Source organism: Boleophthalmus pectinirostris, unplaced genomic scaffold (assembly GCF_026225935.1).
Source record: "Boleophthalmus pectinirostris isolate CB_2022bp ecotype Guang Dong unplaced genomic scaffold, ASM2622593v1 HiC_scaffold_8, whole genome shotgun sequence".
Taxonomy (NCBI): Eukaryota; Metazoa; Chordata; class Actinopteri; order Gobiiformes; family Gobiidae; genus Boleophthalmus; species Boleophthalmus pectinirostris.
Window position 1 is genome coordinate 32,328,622 of NW_026571515.1, and position 20,439 is coordinate 32,349,060.

The 20,439-nt window shown below is 38.5% G+C and overlaps 2 protein-coding genes across 2 annotated transcripts; one reads left to right on the top strand and one right to left on the bottom strand.

Annotated features, from left to right (window-relative positions):
* Positions 1–456: 456 nt before the first annotated feature.
* Positions 457–11,997, top strand: LOC110164811 (protein kinase C and casein kinase substrate in neurons protein 1-like). The gene is made up of 9 exons (XM_020929938.2): positions 457–516; positions 3,282–3,438; positions 4,000–4,235; positions 5,095–5,250; positions 6,382–6,557; positions 9,766–9,886; positions 9,972–10,078; positions 10,973–11,169; positions 11,645–11,997. The coding sequence occupies exons 1-9, from the start codon at positions 457–459 to the stop codon at positions 11,752–11,754; spliced, it is 1,320 nt and encodes a 439-aa protein (XP_020785597.1). The 3' UTR covers positions 11,755–11,997.
* A 2,819-nt stretch (positions 11,998–14,816) lies between these two features.
* Positions 14,817–19,088, bottom strand: LOC110164492 (SAM pointed domain-containing Ets transcription factor-like). The gene is made up of 4 exons (XM_020929527.2): positions 18,785–19,088; positions 17,304–17,545; positions 16,673–16,799; positions 14,817–14,995 (listed from the first exon to the last, which is right to left on the bottom strand). The coding sequence occupies exons 1-4, from the start codon at positions 19,086–19,088 to the stop codon at positions 14,817–14,819; spliced, it is 852 nt and encodes a 283-aa protein (XP_020785186.1).
* Between the last annotated feature and the right edge of the window lie 1,351 nt (positions 19,089–20,439).

The window sequence follows — 20,439 nt, forward strand, 5'->3', positions numbered from 1 at the left end:
TCTGTCAGCTGGGACCATAGACTGTATACAGTATATACAGTCTACAGTCCCAGCTGAGAAAAGTGACCGGAATACATAACAAGTGGGTCTGAATTGGAAACAAAAATAGAAATAAAGCACAACCAAACCAAGTCTACACCAGGACTAAACTTGGCTTAAACCAGGATCAAACCAGGACAAGCAGGATACTAACTGACCACTGCAAACTGACAGCATCTTACAAGAGCTGTAGTTAGGAGATGCTCTTGCCAAGTGCACAATCACAATTTGGTCTTTGTCAAACCTACTCAAATTACTAAGTCATAAAACATTGCAGTTCAATGTGACTCTTTTCATGTTAGTCTGCATTATCCTCTGACAGAATGTTTGTACTTGTGTCTTGCAGTGCTGGAGGACCCTCTTCTCTTCTGCTGAGGACACATTTAGACGTCACAGTTCTTCGTCACATCCAGGAAAATGTCGGGCTCCTACGATGAATGTGCGGGTTTTGACGACACCATGGACAGCTTTTGGGAGGTATGTATTCACTTATGAGACAGTCTAATGCTATGTGGAAATGCTGTATGTACATGGGTTTCAGACTTTTCACAATACAAGCAACATAACATTTAATTTTGAATGAATCATTTCCCTAATCACAGCCCTAATTTTTCATCATTCTGAAACCCACAAACAGATTTTATCAAAGCCACTGATATAATTTCACAGGCTGGGTTCACATGACACCACAGTGTTCTAACATGCCCAATTGTTTCAAATTGAGCTGAAGACCAGGTTATGATTACAACTGGTGGAATTTTCATTTTTACTTTTACAATTCAATTTAATTCTGCTGACTTTTTAGAGTTAAATGTTTTACAATGCTATGTAAGGCACTCTGGAAACTGTTTTGTTTGGTTAAATGTGCTATACAAATAAAGTTGGATTGGATTGAATTTGATTGGACAATTCGGATGTATACACCTGGTTTAAGGTTAATATACTGTATCTGTAATCACTGCACCTATTTAATTAAATAGCACACACAAAAAATAAGATGATATGTGCAATTGAATCTCAAATTATACTGCTCTTGTTCAGTGTTTGTGAATTTTCATAGGGATAATTTCTTTCACAATGAACAGTCAATGTACCACAAAGTTAGGTCTCCATCTGAAAATATGACTATTTATGTCAGTCTAGCTCCATCATGTTTCCGACATGATCAGTTCTCATTTGGAATTTCTGTTCAAAATCCTACACTGATGTGAAACATGAACTGTTTATCTAAAGCGTTTACTTGAAAGAGAAATTACACTGGGCTTGCCGACCGATTGTGATAAAACACACTGAAGTAAATGTGATCAGCGGTAAAGTGAAGACTGCATACAAATGTGCTGCTTGGAATCATCTTGAATTAGGTGCCTTCATCTCTTCTAATTGCATGTACCCAGTGCGCTCAGAGTTGTGTGTTAGTGGAGAAATGATGAAAACTGACGTATAGTTGTAATTGTTTATTAGCCGAACATAAAGGAACACTACAGTGACATATAGATAAAGAAAACTGAGCCTGAGAAGTTGTAATCGCATCTTTCCAAACGTCTTCCTGGTTTGTGACATAAGCATGAATAGGGCATATTGATCCATCGTTTTTCGCTTTATCCGGAGTCAGATTTTCGCAATAATCCTTAAAGGTGCATAATGTCACTTTTACGTTGGGTCTCCTGCTTGTCTACATGGAGAGTATAGAATTTTCCACAGTTAAACAGAATTCTTGAAATGATCACATTGTAGATATTTTTATTGCACAAAAATACCTTGAAAATATGCTTGAACATGATTGCCTCACTACCAACCTGATCTGGTCTGGTGGCGATACCATGGGAATAAACAAGTCCAGGGAAATCAATAACATATTCATGGAGACAGGAAAAGTTACATATTGTACCATTATCTTTGTACACATGCTCTCTCTCTTTTTGCGTATGTTCAGTTTAACATATATTGTACTAATTCTGCTCTGTATTGAAGAAGGCTCAGTGCAAACTAATCTCTTCTGAATCACCACAAACATCCTCGTATTCACAATGCAGAGTGCAGTCTTTTACTAGTCAGAAATTCTCTACAGTTTCAGCATTCCTCTTCCAGACTATGGCGTTTCCTTGGCCCTCATATGGAACGTAAACATAACATTACTCTTGCAGGGGCGTTTCTGTGTGTGCTTTTACTCAGCCAAATGAGTTTAAATGAATTCCCTCAGTACACAGTGGTCTTTGTGTCATGGCTGTTAGCTGCACTTACAAAGAGTCTCTGTCATGAGAGCTGTGAGGGCTCTTTCAGCATCAGCACCTGCCCATAGCATCTCCACACACACTCACACATTGTTGAATGGATTGTAGTTGTGGGGAAACGCACTTGAAATAGCAGTAGCGCCAGTCAGTCCACCTGCGCGTTGTTGTTGTTGAACCAAAATACACCTGTTAGACTAAAGCTGTGCGCTGGTGCATTCACAGAGCAGACAGACAGAGTCTGGTGCACAATATGAAGGCAGTGTTTATGTGCGTTTTTACCTCATGTGGATCCCTGAATCTGTCTGCCTGCATTACACCACTCAAGAGGATTAAAGCGCGCACACTCACACACATACGCACACTCGCACACACATATACACATACACACACTGGTCCATGGCATTGCATAACTCCACATGCACAAGCACGAGCCCAGCCCCCTCTCCCTCCTCCCTTTATCATGCACCATGAGCAAACGCCCCCTGCAGGCTGCACAGAGGCGGAGCCACATGATTGTTGTTTTAAGGCAGACTTGCTTAAGGTGGACAGAAAAGGAAGCATTAGTATTATTATGAATAGTAAAAGCTTTCTGTATGTGCAGAGGTTTTCAGATGTATTTATGTTGTGATAGATATGACAATTCTGATGTAAGTCGTGTTGCAGTGACATGATCAGTGCATGTGAGGTTACTGGACAGACTGACTAATGTCGTGTCAAAATGAATTGTCATTATGGCTGGCAGTTGTTGAGTTGTTATTACAATATGTATGAGGACATTATTGTCAGTAACAGTGGGTGTTTTGATGCATTTCTAGAAATATATTTTTAAAAAGACGTTGATTCTAGTGACCTGGCAAGCCCTTGGAAAGATATAAAATGCACACTGACATTGCAAACAAAGTCAACCTTTTATTTTTACTGAAAGAATCACTTTTGCCCTCATGAGCTTTGAGATCATAACTGTATTGCGTTGTTGTAAATTGCTGTTTCTTCTGTTGTTTCCTGGCTCAGGTGGGGAACTACAAACGCGCCGTCAAAAGGTTTGATGACGGACATCGACTGTGCAATGACCTGATGAGCTGCCTGCAGGAGCGCTCCAAGATCGAGAAGGCCTATGGAGACCAGCTGACCGCCTGGGGCAAGAGGTGGAGACAGCTCATAGAGAAAGGTCAGACATACTCACTGTTTTATTACCAATTACCAAGAAAGTTAACTGTGTTTTGATGTTGCATAGGCAGGGCAGAAGGGAATTTGCTAGTAGAATTTGCTCATAAAGATGCTGTCTTGATTTATGTTAACAATGCTGCAATTAACAGGTCCAGTCACAGTACACAAATAAAAAGTCAGAAACGTCATTGTCTTCCCTGTCAGCACTAATGAACTAAGGTGGAAAATATATACATTTTCACTGTTGTGGCAAAAAAGGAGTAGCATTATTGAAACAAACTGGCAAATATAAAACTGAATCAACCATAGGCTCCTGCCCTCCATCTCAAATGAGAAATTAAGTTAGAATGTCATTAACACAACTTATTCATGGGCTTCAGTTTCCTGTTGTAGGCGACAATTTGAGGACTTTTCACATTACAACATTTAGCTTTGAATTGTTTATTTTTATGGCCACTGTTCTATCTTTTCACCACTTTGTAACCCATGGATGCTTACAGTTTTCCCCAAACATCCCTGTAAACTGTTGTGGTCATTGACAGCAGCTTGTTTCCTTACGCAGGTCCACAGTACGGCTCAGTGGAGCGGGCCTGGCTGGCGGTCATGACGGAGGCAGAGAAGGTGAGCGAGCTGCACCAAGACGTGAAGAACAACCTGGTGAACGAAGACGTGGAGAAAGTGAAGAACTGGCAGAAAGAAGCCTACCACAAACAGATGATCGGAGGGTTTAAGGAGGCCAAGGAGGCAGAGGAGGGCTTCAAGAAGGCCCAGAAACCATGGGCCAAGAAACTCAAGGAGGTAATGACTATCCAGCAGTGTGTGGCAGGAAATTAGGACAACTTTTATTTACGTTAAAGCAGACCTATTATGCAAAATTGCCTTTTCAGAGCTTTTAACCATGGTATAGTGGTTTGCTCTTCTCATTTAGCAATCTTTATTCTTTCATCTTTAATCTTATTGTTAAGATTAATTTCACCACCATTGCCAGGCGGCCACTGCTCTGTACTTACTTCGTTCTCCAATTTAGATTTCTTAATAGATGATACGCGTAGTATTTGTCAGCATCACACAGACATGATGGTACAAATGAAAAAAATGACTGAAAATGAAAATTAATTAATATTGTGATTTAAATGTACAAATTCTAATGTAAATCCATGGGTTCAATTATAACTATATAGCAGGGTTAAAGAACAAATATGTGTTCTATAAAGCAATGGTTACAATTGTTTGTATCGTGTAAAGCATTGTACTGTGTTTTTGTATTATGCAAATATACTTACTTATGTATCTAATTTATTCACAAACCGCCTTGATTCACAGAGAAGTGGAACAACATTTGTTTTCCAGTTAATAAAATACAGTTCTTTTTCATGTTTCAAATTTATATTGTGGTTGGTAGCCTGAAGCACTCCTTTATGAATAAGGAATTATATTAAAATCCAATAGAATTCACAGTAATAGCTGCACTACCCTTTTGGCGATGTAAAATCTTGTGTATAAGTTAATATTTTGGCAGTAAAAGTGATTCAGTGAATATAATGTTTGAAGAATAAAACTAATAAATGTGGAAAAATGTCTATAAATGTCACAGCTTAACTTAGTATTTAGTATAGAATTGATGTGGAATCTAAACTGGCTGCGATTGGTTCCACAGATGGAGACGGCAAAGAAAGCCTACCACATGGCCTGCAAGGAGGAGAAACTGGCCGCAACCAGAGAGGCCAATGGGAAAACTGAGGCGTCTGTCACACCCGACCAGCAGAAGAAACTCCACGAGAAAGTCGATAAATGCAAACAGGATGTGCAGAAGGTAAGACACAGTTATTGTTTGGAGCTTTGAGCTTTTTAAAATGCTATTCACTCGATCTCTTATGATAACAAATTTGAAGTGTGATATATTGCTGATAAAAAATATTGAAGATAAACGATAATACTGAAACTTCATTATGCCACTGACACAATAACCCCAAAGCAGAATTATCACAAGAAGAATAAAGTAGTATTAGTTAGTTTGCATCAACATAGTGAATAAAAGAAGTACGTATTTAACCCAAAATGCTCCAGCTTTCATATATAAAGCATAAGACTTTTGACTGCTAACCCTCTCTTACTGATAAAATATTACATAAAACAGGTTGGTTTGTGTAAAATGTTCAATATTCCTGTGCACCAGCAAGTCAATAATGCAAAATTTCCCAGGGAGACTTGAAATGATTTTGTATGTAGACTATAACTTTGGTGTTGAGATAGGCAAGATCATACAAGTGGAAGGCAGCGGCTCCCATGGCAACTTCCAGAATAAGGTCAATATCAAAAGGAAGTATGGGATGAGATGAGGCACAGTTCCCACATGACAACACGAGGCACAAGATTGGGTCCACAAGAACGAGATGAGATTTGACAATTTCTAATAAATAAATTGTGGGGTTCAGTGTGGCACAATTTTGGCCAAATAGTTTTTTTGTTTATGTTTTATTACTTCTGTACTTGTAGCCCTGATTTTTGGAAGTACAGTGTCACAAGAAATGTAACTGGAACTATCTTAACCCTCTTTTTTCCAAATGTAAACATATGGGGAAAAATATCACAGGATTGTTTTCACTATCTTGTTCCATTGCAAAAGAAAATTCTATTCTGTCAACTGGACCAAGGTTTTGGATAGAAAGCATTTTGCTACCCTTCCAAGTGGTTTCTTCAGTTCTGGTCAAAAGTTGGTGGAATAGTGCCTCATATGGTATCTGTCTCTGAAGGGTGGAGCTACACTTAAACTAGCATAATTATGGATGATTATGTAAAATACAGAGTTTCCCTATTAATTAACCAAAACTATAAACTGTAAACAAACACATGTGCAACAATACTTGTATTAGGTCATAAATAAAGAATCTAATTGTGATGTGGAAAGAGCTAAAGTAAACTGACTGACTGATGTGTTATTTAGGCCAAGGAGAAGTACGAGAAGTCCCTGGAGGAGCTGAACAAGTGCACCCCTCAGTACATGGAAAGCATGGAGCAGGTGTTTGACCAGTGTCAACAGCACGAAGTGCGGAGACTCAACTTCCTCAAAGAGGCTCTGCTGGACATCAAGCGCCACCTGAACCTTACTGAGAACCAAAGGTAAGTTCTCCTAACCAGCAAAGGCAGGAATAACTGCAGCTTCAGTGATTTTTAATGCTACATTTTAACTTTTTGATAATGACTTATACAAGGTTAAGGGTGCGATACCTGATTTCTGTTGTCTTAAAAATGTGAAAAAACAGATCTACTGTAGTTAACAATTCTGAGTGGTCCAAGGTTACTCCTCACTCAATGAGTTTTGAAGTTCTTTTGACTACTCTCAGAGACAGTGCAGTTTTACCGCCATAGTAAAGCTAACAACAATCATGCTAATGCACACTTCCTGATTATCAGACAATAAAATGCTTTATAATGTCTTATTTTTAATCCTGTAGTTAATCTGCATAAATCACATCTTTTAATTGCATTCATAAAAGCGGTACCAGACTGAATATGCATAGAATACAAGGAGGATGTTATAAAGGCTGGCGAGGCAGGCTGATTTGTCCTTTAAAGTCGGTGTACCTGATTTTTACTGTCTTAAAAATGTGAAAAATAGAACCAGTTCATTTTAAACTCTTTGCAGTGATTTAATCTTACGTTCTCAATTACCTCATGCATTACGAGTGTCCTAATTATTGTGAGCTCTTTTCACAGTTCTCAGAGACCAGAGTGGAGTGCCATTAGCGTAATGCTAACAACAACTAGCATGCTAACAGCACACTTTCTCATTCTTGGACAATAAAACGCTTCATATTTGAATGCAGACAAACTTATTTTGACCTCAAGAATAGAATATATTTGTTTTAGGGTGAGACAAAATTTGCACAAATACATGGAAAAAATCGGGTACAGACGCTAATATGTCTGGACACCCTTGGGAGAGAGTTGACTAGAGGCGTAATAGTTGGAGAAGCACATGTTTTTCTGCATGGGCCCACACACACAGTACAGTGATCGTTGTAATACAATCTTTAGTCTTACCGTCTTGTGACCTTGTAGTGTGCTCGTGCAACATCAATAACAGCATTCATAGATTTTATTTATTTATGTTATTTATAGGCGCTTTTCACCTCTTTCAAGGTTACCAAGTGACAAAAAAAAAAAAAAAAAAACACACACACACATACAATAAAATATTTACAACAGGAAATGCAACAACTAGAGAGTGACCTGATAGCTGGTTTTGAATGTAAAATGTTAATCATTACATAATTAGATTCAAGGATCACTGAAGGACAAATCAGTTTACAACCAATAAAGACACACAGAATTATATATTCAAATGCATACTTGGGGTTGCCAGATCCTACAACTACAACCAGGATTTTCTAAAGTCAATCACCTGTAATAGCATAGTGGACTAATTTGTGATTGCACTATGAACTGATTTTAAAAGTTTGTCCTGGAGCTTCTCTGAACAGCTGTTATTCAAAACAATTAATCCTTCATTTGTCTATAATTAATTAGGTTTGTGCATCCAACAGTTGACTGCAGAAAACGCCACGCAAACAGCCTTTTCTTCTCATCACTGCTCACACTTCCAACACTAATTAATTGATGTTTCAGACAACAAGGTTCGTGCCAGAGTGGATCTCGCTCACAGTGGCAGCCTGTCATGTTTTGCATTACTGTAAAAGCAAGATGGAGCAGACAAGCCCTCACCTGCAGCAAGCGTGCTACAAGTCTCATTTTATGGACATTTAACCGCCGTTTAACATTTACATATTTGTAAACCATTATACCAGTTTAAAGGTGGATTTCATAATGTGGTTAGCTCCTTGCTTGTCTCCATGGCCATTGCTTTACTTATGTCTCACAATATGGCATTCGATGGAGCGTTTGTTTCATTACAGGTGTTTCTATTGCTCAAAAAATACCATGATAATTTTACTGTAAGCAAGGTTGGTTCTACGCAGATCTGCAATTTGGCCTAGTGTGTGTTTCCATGAAGATAGATAAGTTAAATGCCAAATTGTGAAAGATTATACAGTGTATAAAATAAGGGTGTGCAAAAATATCGAAATATCAATATATTGTATCATTTGATATGATGATACAGCATCTATATCGTGGACTGCTGTTTCGATGTATCACCAAGAGTATTTTTTGTTGTATTTTACTAAATTATTTTGTTACAGCATTACAGTTTTGTTGCTTGTTTAGAGGGAGGAAACTCGTTTATGCAACACATTTGACGTTTTCACTGTTTTGATCATTAAAACGGCTTTTTTTCATGTTAACTTTGCAGAAAAAGTTGATTTAACAAAGACTTTTAGTATTACAGCCATTCTATAGCCATTATATTTTATTGAACTGTATCGAAACATTTTGATATATATCGTATCAAATCGAAAGCGCACTGTATCGAGATATGTTTTGTATCATGGCCTATGTATCAAGGTCTGTATTGTATCGGCAACTTCTTAATGATACCCAGCCCTGGTATGCAATAACATACTTGGTCTCCAACAGAACAGTCACACACTGCACCTTAAAAGGACCCATATTATACTGTTCACTAATTTATGAACTGTTATAATGTTGTTTCCTCATCATAAACATACCTAGAGCTGTGTTTTTTTTCATTCACACAAACCCTGCATATATTTATTTTTCTTCTCTCAAGCAGAAAAGCCTTTCCACCTTGTGATGTCATGTGGTAATACAGGAAGTGCTCCACTGTGTTTTTAAACTCCATACACATTTAGTAGAATCATTTGGATAATTTCATCCCTGGAATTACCTTCTACTGAACTAAAGGTAAAAGGTACAAGAGTGGTTAACTTGAAACTACCACTACATGACATCACAAGTTGCAATAAAGCATTTTGAGCTTTGGAGATATAGACAGACCATTAATAAAGGGTTGCTCAAAACGTGCCAGTCAAACAAAACACAACTCCAGATATGTTTTTGGTGATGTAACAGCATTTTAACATGACAAGCTCACAAGAGTCAAGTGTGTAATACAGGACCTTTAAATGCAAGATTTGAAAAAGCAAGAAAAGTAAAGAAAATAGGAAAGAAGTATGTATTATGTAGCAAATTGAATCTCATAAACAGTTCTACAGATTTACAAACTGCAGGTATTTATTTCCTCCTTAGTGAAATGTCATTGTCACCCACTTTTGCCTCCCTCTGGCCCAGTCCTAGATGGCTCTTGTACTAAATGAGCAGCACTCAGAGGAGTATTTGCCAAACTGGCTCAGAGTCAAACGTATGGTGCTTCACATTGTCGCTGATTTCTCCTTCTTTTTGCCCACAGCTATGCCACAATATACAGAGAACTGGAACGCACCATCCTGGCTGCAAACACGCAAGAGGACCTCAAGTGGTTTAGCAACAACCACGGACCGGGCATGCATATGAACTGGCCTGCATTTGAGGTACCATGTCAAAAGTCTATGACCACAAATAAGAAATAAGATCCATTTTAGGTTTTAATTTTATATTTTAATTTTTCACGATTAGGAGTACAACCCAGATGCTGCTGCTGCTCCTCCAAAGAAAAAGAAACCAGATGGAGCCCCACCCACTCCCAGCACAGACCATGTGGCGCCACCTGGTGACCGCAGCAGGTAAAAGTCCTTTGTTTTTCCATTCTGTGTGGGTAATTGTTTTGGCTGGTCATGGTGTATATTACATTGCAGCAAAATAGAAACAGCCTGATAGATTTTGGAGATATTTTGGAGATCTGTTATTGTCCAAAGGAATAAATTAGATATTGTGCTGTTAGAAAGGGCAAAGTTTTAGGAAGTGCACAGGAAATAGGAAGTTGATTTTAGATATTTAAAAAGCAGATAACAGATAGCAGTTCGTAGAGACCAAATAACTAAATTCTAACTAAATCAGCAGTTTCTTTTCCCTGATCTACACTTAAGCCAGTGTATTCTAACTTCTAGCCTAATCCAATGTGAACGAGATGTCTAAAATGCGCTTGGCAGTGGTCAGTCAGGCTGTTTGTGCTTTAAATGACCACTAAAAATCAGGTAACTAGAATAATCAAATAACCCAATAATTACATCTGATTGGTAGTGTCTGTTTACATGTTTACAAATGAAATCTAATCATTGAAAACATCATGTTACATTTTCTATTTTAATTTGTTTTTCCCATACTAGTTTGCCCTTTTTAGCATATTTTCCTTGTCAGTACTGTCCGATAGATGAAACTGTTTACATGACATTTCAATAATCTGATAACTCCAGAAATCAAATAACATTTTGGTGTAAACATAGCCGTTGTCAGTCAGTCTTAGAGCTGCTGTGGCTATTCAGAGAAGCTTAGTACCACCAAGTTTAATAAGGGAGTGGAGAAGTAATGGACTGATGCAAAGCTCTCAGTGCTGTACATATGATCTGTTTGATTTTATTTGTATTGATGATACTAGAATGACCCTTTACCCAGCGATGTAACTGACACCCCCTCCTTCACCCTCTGTCCTCCTCTTACTCTCTCCCCCTCTCCCGCAGTGTGAGCAGCTATGACAAGAACCAAACCTACTCAGCCGAATGGTCCGATGACGAGCAACCCGCCGCGTACTCAGGCAACGAAAACGGAGGCAATGGCAACTCTTTTGAGGACGATTCTAGCACCGGCCGAGGGGTCCGTGTGCGTGCCCTGTACGACTACGAAGGACAGGAACAAGATGAGCTCACCTTCAAAGCAGGTAATCACCCGTGGTTCGCTGCAATGAATTATTAATGAGATTTAAAGGTGGCCGTGGTGGTCAGGAAGCACTAACCTTGGCCTGGCTCTGTCTAAAGATGGCTTCCTCTCAAGGAGATAGCAGTGATCAGTAATGAAAGTCTTGTGGATAACAAATTACACACAGCCAACAGCCAATTAACAGGAGCGCCGAGGGGAAGTGGTTGATTGAGGATTTGGGCCATCTGAGTAACAGCTATTTAATGAATGCTTTGTACAACTGAGAAAGAGCAGCTGCATGCTAACAATACAATACATCGTAAAAACATTCACTGATAATTGGGGGAATTAGTTTGTTTGAATTTATTAGTATGTTATATCATCTGCTACACAGTGCACCAGGTTGGGTCCAAAAAGAAAGGCTATGGTCTGCAATGTAATGCTTATTTATCCTATATGTTTAGTAGCTGTGTTAAACTTTGTGTTTTCATCTTCAGGTGACGAGCTGACCAAGACTGAGGATGAAGATGAGCAGGGCTGGTGTAGAGGACGTTTGGACAACGGTCGGGAGGGACTGTACCCGGCCAATTATGTGGAGCCCATCTAGTCATGTGACTAGAGAAGGACACGCTATTGGAGGCAGCTTGAACTGTCCTGTCCAATTGCACCGCACATAGCCAGAGACTTATGAGCAACACATCCCCTGCCCAACAGAAGCGCCAAGCATTCCCGCTAATAAAACTTAGTAACCCAAAAGACAATAGTATATGTATCCTATAATTTCTCCATCATTGGGTGGGTGGACCTAACGCGTACAGGAGCAGCCTGTATTCCAGTATATACACCCTAACACCAGGACAGTGCAGGACACATCTGCTTCTCTGTAGCTGTATTTAATGTCTACAGCTTACTGTGACAATGGGGAGATATTATCATTATTATGCCCATTCAACCAGATAAAGCTTCTCTAACCTGCATTGTGTATATACAATGTGACGCCATTTTTGTGTAACAAATCTAATGCTGTGTGGTCAGTTGTCATTCTTTACATGGGGAATGCTGTGTAGTGTTGAAGTACCACGACAGTATCCTCTTCTGTTTTGTTTTATGTGATTTGGTCCAACCTCTTTTCCAGTGTGTGCAGTGCTCTGTGTTAGCTGTTTCTCAGATTGCATAGCAGCATGTGCTATGCAAAGACCCTGTGGGCTACAACCTGATGCAACACTTCAACTCCAAATGCAGCGATCACTTTGGCCATCCCATCCTCTGGACATGCTCATGCTTTGTCCTATCAGAGTACGCCTGATGACAAACTGACGTGTATCTTTTATTTTGTTTTGATTTTAGCATCACCTGTTCTAACTCCATCCCATGTTAGAGATGGGCACAGTTCTTGGTTCAGTAACACTTGTTTTCTTCCGCTTAAGTAATGCCCTCAGACTGACGTTGGATCATCTTCTTGAGGTTGCATTTGAGAGGAGGCTTTCGAGCAGTGCTTTTCTTCCAAAACAAAGGGCCTGACTGAAGCGTGATCGCGCGTTTCTGTCTGACCCAGCCTCTCAGGACATGAATGTACAAGTGTGTGAGCTTAAGGAAGCACTCGACATGGCTCCCTGTGTCATGTGAAAACCTGGCTTGCATTTGATTTTGTGGCCCGTTCACTTGCTGAGCCAAAGAATGACTTGTCCCCATCACTGTTCTGTTTTCATGCAATAGCTCCACAGCACATCACAGCTTTAGCATAAATCAACTTGTAGCCGCCCCCTTAGAAACCTTCATGTTTTTATCCCTAAACAAGCACTGTGCAATGACACTAGTATTTCACTTATTAAAATATCACACAGTGCGAATACCTAGCTTCATAGAAATTACGTTGTAGCAGCACACTAGTTATCAAAACTCAGTTACTTCTAATGGTAGTACAGGGCACCAAAATCTCCAACAAACTTTGCAGACGAGAGATTGCCTTTTTGTAGTGAAGTTTTGAAATTTCCCAGAGTTTTGAGCTCAGTGTTAGGATTCAACAGGTCTGTGCGTCACACTTGAGGAGAACGCATCACCAGCTCACAAGTTGTGTCTTAGAGTAAAGCTGTACAGCATAGCAAAAAGGACTTGTACCATCCAACCTCCTTATATATCTACATATGTTCACACGCATTCACTCTACACTTATCATGCAACGCACAGCCAGGCGAATCTTTGGGGCGCATATCCTCCAGTGTGTATGAGTTGTGTAAATGTAATGGAAAAAATTTACAAAAACTGCAAGTGATTGACTATTAAGACAAATGTAGTGTTATACATGTAAATGTGTTCATTAAAATAACAGCAATGGAAACTCATATTAAGTAATAGGAAGCATATCATATGGATTTCATTGCAATGAAGTTGTCAGTGTACCATAAAGGCGTGCCGTTACCCCACGCTGTCAGATTTGTACATGATGATGTAATTTAAGAGTATATTCTATTGTAACTGTACAACTGTGTTGAGTTGAATTGAGACCTAACATGTTGAGGCAGTAAAAGCTGTATGTGTAAAGGCTTTTTTTTTGTTTATGATCTCTTCCTTATGCACACGGGCTCACACAGCCTGATATTAGCAGTGTAGAAATGTCTGTTCATAGTTAGTGATGTACTTTATCTCCTAACTGGTGTAGTGCCTGTTCATCTCGATGTAACAAGACATTCATTTAAATATGCATAAAGATAATTATGATCACACTTATGACAACAGTGATGGAAAACCTGAAACCTGAAACATTTTGTGGTGGTGTCAATATTGCAATATTGATTTGAAAGGGAAAAAAGCTGTTGAAAAAGGTAGTGTGTGTGTGTGTGTTTTGTTGACACGTAGATTAACCATTGGTGATTTTATACCACTTTATAATAACTACACCTTACTTAGCCTTAATAAAACATGACCAAAGACTTATTACTATTCATAATGAACTAAAAGTTTATTAAGAATGATTCAGGTTTAGTCACTACTTCTTTAAGCAGTTAAAGTATTAATCACATAGTTACTAAGCCTGAATCCTTCTTAAAAGTGCCTGCACAACTTTTCTAGTGGATGGTTTGCTATTTGCTTGTCTCCATGGAAATGTTATTGCTTTGTTTAGAATGTTCCACAGTATAGATTAAACCTAGGCTCTTTATGACAAGGGAGACAAAGCAGGCTACAGCACTACGCTACATTATAGTTCAGATCTGTGGGGAGTCACTCCAAATCACAAATTTTTGAGCAATAGAAACACACGCCATGAATGAATGCTACAAGAATATGTATGTAATGTCATAACATGGAACATTCCAAGGAAAGCAATAACATCTCCATGGAAACAAGGAGATAGTGGACCAGAAAAGTTGCATAGTGCCCTTTTAATAAACTATTTGCTCATTATGTTATTCATGCTTTATTAATGCTATTACAAATGTAATTATTAAATTAAAAATATTACTAACAAATTATTTATTATAACCCCCAGAATAACCTCTGTATTGCACCATTCAACTCCTGAAACAAACCTTAAGAAAGTACACATTTCCCCTACCAAAGTAGGAGCTGTGATACATAAAGATATGTCTCTACATAGTTCCAGGGAGGCATGAGTGCATTTATAGGCAGTCTTTAAAATTCTTCCTTGCTGTGTGTTTGTGGTCCTTATGGTCATATGGGGTTGACAAACTGGTAGACAAGCCTGCAGGACACTTCAGGTTTTTTCATGATGCCCTTCTTGTAGTACTGGCGGATGGAGCGACTCAGTTTGTCGTAGTTCATGGCGGGACGGTTCTTCCTAATGCCCCAAAGCCGTGCCACATGAGCCGAGTCCTCGATTTTAAAGATACCTTAAAGAAACCACAGGTGAAGTGAGGAGTAATGGACTTTGTATTACACAGCTGCATACACTGCAAAAAGATACATTATAGATTAGTTCAAACCCAGGCCAATATTGTAAAAAAAAAAAAAGATATTGTTACTAATGTGAAATAAACTGCATTCTGCTAGGCCTATTACTAATACTAGGCTACTACTACTACTTCTTCTACTACTACCACTACAACTACCGTATTACTACTACTAGGTCTATGCCTACTACTACTACTAGCTCTTACAATTATTATTTTAAGCAAATTTTGTGTGTATTTGGTAATGGAAAAAATGAAAATATGTTTTTTTTTCTCATTTCAAGTAAAATTTGCCTGAAATCATGCCAGCAACAAGTAGAATACGGGTTAGGTCTAAGGCATTACATCTAATCTAAAAATGCCTGACAGATTCAGATAAACATTTTTTACAGTGAATGTTTCATTATGCTCCTCACATATTGTTTCAGTGACAGCAAATTCTGAAATGTTTATAGAGACATTTGGTGGTGACAAGCGTGGTAATTTTGGCAAACTAATTAACAGACATTGGTGAGCCTAATTATCATATGACAAGCAAGCACAAGCAAAATGACTCATGCTATTGTTATATTAGGGTGAACTGTTAACTGTTACATTAGGATTAACTGTTGACTGCTGTAGCTGCGCAGCTCTGCCAATCTGACAAAATGTCAAAACGGCTGAGGGCAAAACCACCACTTTCAATTGCAAAGTAAAACCTGTGCTTCTTCTCCGCCACCACAGGCTAAAATGTAATCATCTTTTTATATTATCACTTCAAAATCTACTGAAATAATCTAAGTCCAGATAGAATCACGCAATGTTGAATAATACGGGCCCCCAGCATATATTTCATCTGTACAAATACTATGCTATGTGTTAGAAAAAGGAAAAGGAATTAACCAATCAAAAGAGTCTATAAGTCTATACTTAGAGCTATGCTGTTAGAGAATATCTGTTATTTAATTCCCTTTTAAGTGGGTTTGGTTTTATGTCTGATCATGTATAATATTTAGTCTACTAGTCATTAATAGGTTGAGTTCACATGTCATCACATTCTTATTTGCCTATCATTCAAAGGGCCTATAAGATAATTTCTAATCTGTTATAATGTTGTTTCCTCATCAAAAACATACCTGGAGTTGTATTTTGTATCATTCATTAATTTTGTATCTCTCAAAGTATTGTGTTTTGTAAACTCCAAACACCTTTACTCAAGTCATTTAGAAAATTTCAGGCCTGAAATTTCGAATCCATTTCTAAACAAAAAATTTAAAAATTTCCACATCATGACATCAAAGGGTGAAACAAAGCATTTTGAATTTTGGAGATGTAGACAAACTAATAATCCAGGATGAATGCAACAAAACACAACTCCAGGTAAGTTTTTGAGGAGATAACAACATTCTAACATGACTTAAAGCTCACGAGAGTCAGTTCTGTTTGTGCAACCCATCCACTGGTGTTAGGTCAACATTTGTGGACAGGGAATCTCCCAAAGAGTTTTAAAGGCCCACTCTTAATTATATCATCATTCAATTTTAGAACATGAATGCAACCTAACCAAATCTAAATAAATACTAAATACCCTTCAAACCATGTATTTCTTAACTTTAAAACATCTCTCTCTGTCCTTACCTTTCTCCTTGTTGAGCCACCGGATGCAGCGGCTGTAGTTGTGAGGTCTGAGGAGCAGCTCTCTGAGAAACTGCCACAGGTGGATGGGATGGTTTGGATAACTGCACGTCACATCTGCACACGAGCTCTCCACAGCTGCATGCAAAAACATCTTTAAACACTTACTTTAAAGGTGAGCTACTAGCACCACTCACAGGTCAGATATGTATTTCTTTTTTCAAATTGATCAACCTAGATACATTTCAGGCACACATTTCCATAAAGACTAGTAGGTAGGGAACCCCACACATGAAAGGCTTTTCTCAGCATTAGATTAATTAGACAGCATTAAGAATAATACAGACTACATATGCTTACCTGGAGTGTTGTCCACTGGTGTGCATGGTCCCTTCATGGCTACAGCTGTAAAGTCAAAGCATATGACATGAGCGTTTAGGTTTATTTAGGTAAATGCTTTGAATACAATAGAGGTTAAAAAAATGACCAAACATATAATTCCCTGTGTACATGATCTCCAGAATCAGTGTCAGAAGTGAGCAGAGTGCTGCAAGAACCTCAAATCCAATATATCTAAGTTATATATGTATCTTTGTGTATGAATGGGTGAATAATTTCTTGATGCTTGTAATACCCACACAGGTTTAAAACATAACATTTGATTCTTTCCCCATGTACCTGATCTCCAGATGTCCAGGTGAGCATAGAGTTTGTCTCCAGACTCAGGGGAGTGCTGTCTGAACTGAACCTCTGACATGAAGCAGAGGTCTTCTCCTCTCAAGCCCTCGAACAGAGCACTGACTCTGGGCAGGTGGTACATGTGCTCTGTCCACAGCAGCCATTTCTGCACCTGCAGACTGCTCCAGCTCATTGGGTCTGTGGATGAGACGGGTTAGAAATTTAGATTACAAGTTTGTTTACATCTTGTCAAAAGTTTAAAGAATATACTGTACATTAGAGGAGCAGAGGCAAAGCTAAAACCAGTGAGAATATGAGATGCCACAGAGGGTCTCCAGTGGAAAAAAACTATTGGTATGTCCTTAGGAAAGACACTTCATTGCCTAGTATGAATGTGGTGTATGGGTCTGGGCAGAGGAGCCAATGACACAGATTGACAGCTCTGCTTCTGTAGGAGCTTACCACAACCAAGTAAGGTGTGAATGAATACTGCATGGTAAAGTGCTTTGGGTGCCTTGAAATGCGTTATATAAATCCAATGATTAATTCATAATTAATTAAAACTATATACAAAATTGGAAGTCATATTACTTAAAGGCCCTATATTACACAAAATGTTCTCATGTGATCTTTAAGCCATTAGAATATTGATAGTTCATCAAAAACATACCCGAAGTTGTGTTTTGTTTGAGTGACTGTGTGAGTCTGTGTTCATCTCTAAAGCTCAAAATATGATGTCATGAAGTTAACAGCTATCTTTTACTTTTTGTTCAGAAGAGATTGGCAATTCCAGGGCTGTTTTTTGAACTATTAGTTGCAGGATAGGAGACATATTTGAACATGTTTATTTTAGAAATATTACCAAAAGCTAAATGAGGGTGTAAAAGAAGGGGTATCTACACAGAAGTAAAAAGAGGAAAAAATTGCAAATAACAAAACATACTACCAACTGAAAATTAAAAATGCACTTTGTAACTTCTCTAATGCTTATTTCCATGGAGGTGTCATTGCTTTGCCTGGAATGTTCTACGGTATTCAACTTATCTATCTCCCTGCAGATGCAATGGCAAGTATTCTTTCTATCTGCAATTAAGAACAGAGTGCACATTTTAAAACCATCCAGGAGCAAACATCTCAGAGAAAACAGAAATATGAACTAATAAACTGATATAAGAGCCACATGCATGTTTATAGAAATAAAAAAATACAGATGTAACAGATTTGAAGACACAGGGACAATTACATTTCAATTTGAACATCTACATGCACTGGATAACTCAGCAGTACTTGTCAACAGTACTACTTTCAAATAATCGTTCCCACAATGAGCTTTTGTCAGTATAAACAGTGACTCTTTATAATCTCTCTGTCAACATGTTTGCAGATAAAACACTTGTGAAGGTGGCCATTGTCTCCCATGTTGATTTGCATATATACCTTGTGTGATGTTGAGCAGTTTGCATGCAGTGTCCACATCTTTGAGGACCTCTCCCACCAATATGGACTGCATCTGCTCCAAGCAACGCTCCTCCACCTGGCTCTCTCTCTCCAAAATGCTGCAGTGTGATTGGTCGGGCACTGGGGAGGTTGGTTCAGTCTTGCGAACTTCCATGTAGTGGTGATCTGGCCCTTGAGGTAAGCAGCCCCTCGGTGAACTCGCCTGTCTGGGGTCAGTCGTCAGATAGTGCATCCTGGGGAAGTCCATGTTGTGAAAGGTTGGGGGGTTATCGGGACTTCCCATGCTGAAGACTGATGGAGAGGAAAGATAAATGCATGTTTCAATTTAAGTATTTTTTTATTTGTAAAGGCCAGTGTCAAAAGCACCTCAGAGATCTTCCTAGAAAGAGAAATGAGCCGACTATCCCGCCATACAAACAGTGGTGAAAGGAAAATTTGATTCTGGGTTGTGAAGATGATGAACTCTCAGATAGAGACAGAAAACAGTATTCCATCTGTAAACTGAAAACTCCCTACAGAAAACTATTAAACTCCAAATTCTTGTACCGCTGGTGCATTTTAACCTGCAATTCAGTTACTGACCTGGCACTGTTTCTAACTTTTATATTGTCTGATTCAGGGGTCTCCAACCTTTTTCCTCCTGTGAGCTACTTTTTATCAAACGAAAATGCCAGAGCTACTAATTTTAGTGGCCTTTAGAAATTTTGTAAATATAAGAGCCATGGCAAGCCTTAGATGAGTTAGATGCTTATAGATGAGTTAGATGCTTATAAAACATAAACCATCATTCAGTAATCAGAACACAAGGTCAGGCATCAAAATGATACATTTACAAAAGAAATAGGCATTTAATCAATCAAATTTTAGTTATTCAGCACAATATGTACAATTCAGAATTCACTTTGCAAGCTACTTGGAACAGGGTGGAGAGCTACTGGCAGCTCCCGAACTACAGGTTGGAGACGCCCGGTCTGATTTATAACTAGTCTGTTTTACTGTATATGAAATGTTTTGTATGTGGTTTGTGTTGTGGATGCATCTTGGTCAGGACACCCTTGAAAAAGAGATTTTTGATTCTCAATGGGACTTTCCAGATTAAATAAAGGTTAAAAAAAAATGTCAGGGTCACCAACCAGGAGAATAAATATTGTTTACCTCTTTTCACTGTTACTATGAAATACGTTAAATTAACAATTAAGTTAATTAATAAAAAGTTAGTATTAGCGACCTGTTAACTTGCACCACTCCTTGAAAATATTAAAATGTGTAGTGCTGGTCCAAGCACTGTTGTCTAACAGCAAGAATGTCCCTAGTGCGATTCCTGGGCCCAGCTGTTTAACAATAAAACAATGCAATAAAAATGCTAACTGTCCCAGAGCATTCTGAAACAGTGAGACATTGATGCTGCAGTTCAACATCTCATTAGCTTAACAGAAGCAATCTTAAAGTAAACAAGACCCTGGCTCTGTGCTGTTTGCTTTGGCTGCTTTTACTTAAGGACCCAGTCATCAAGGATTAGTGAAAGTATAGCCTTTGTTCAAGCAACTGCAGAGGCGCCCATCAATGAACTCTATTTAAACAATTGTATTTCAAAGCTTCTGCACCTTTTCCATACACCTGAGTAATATTTGGTT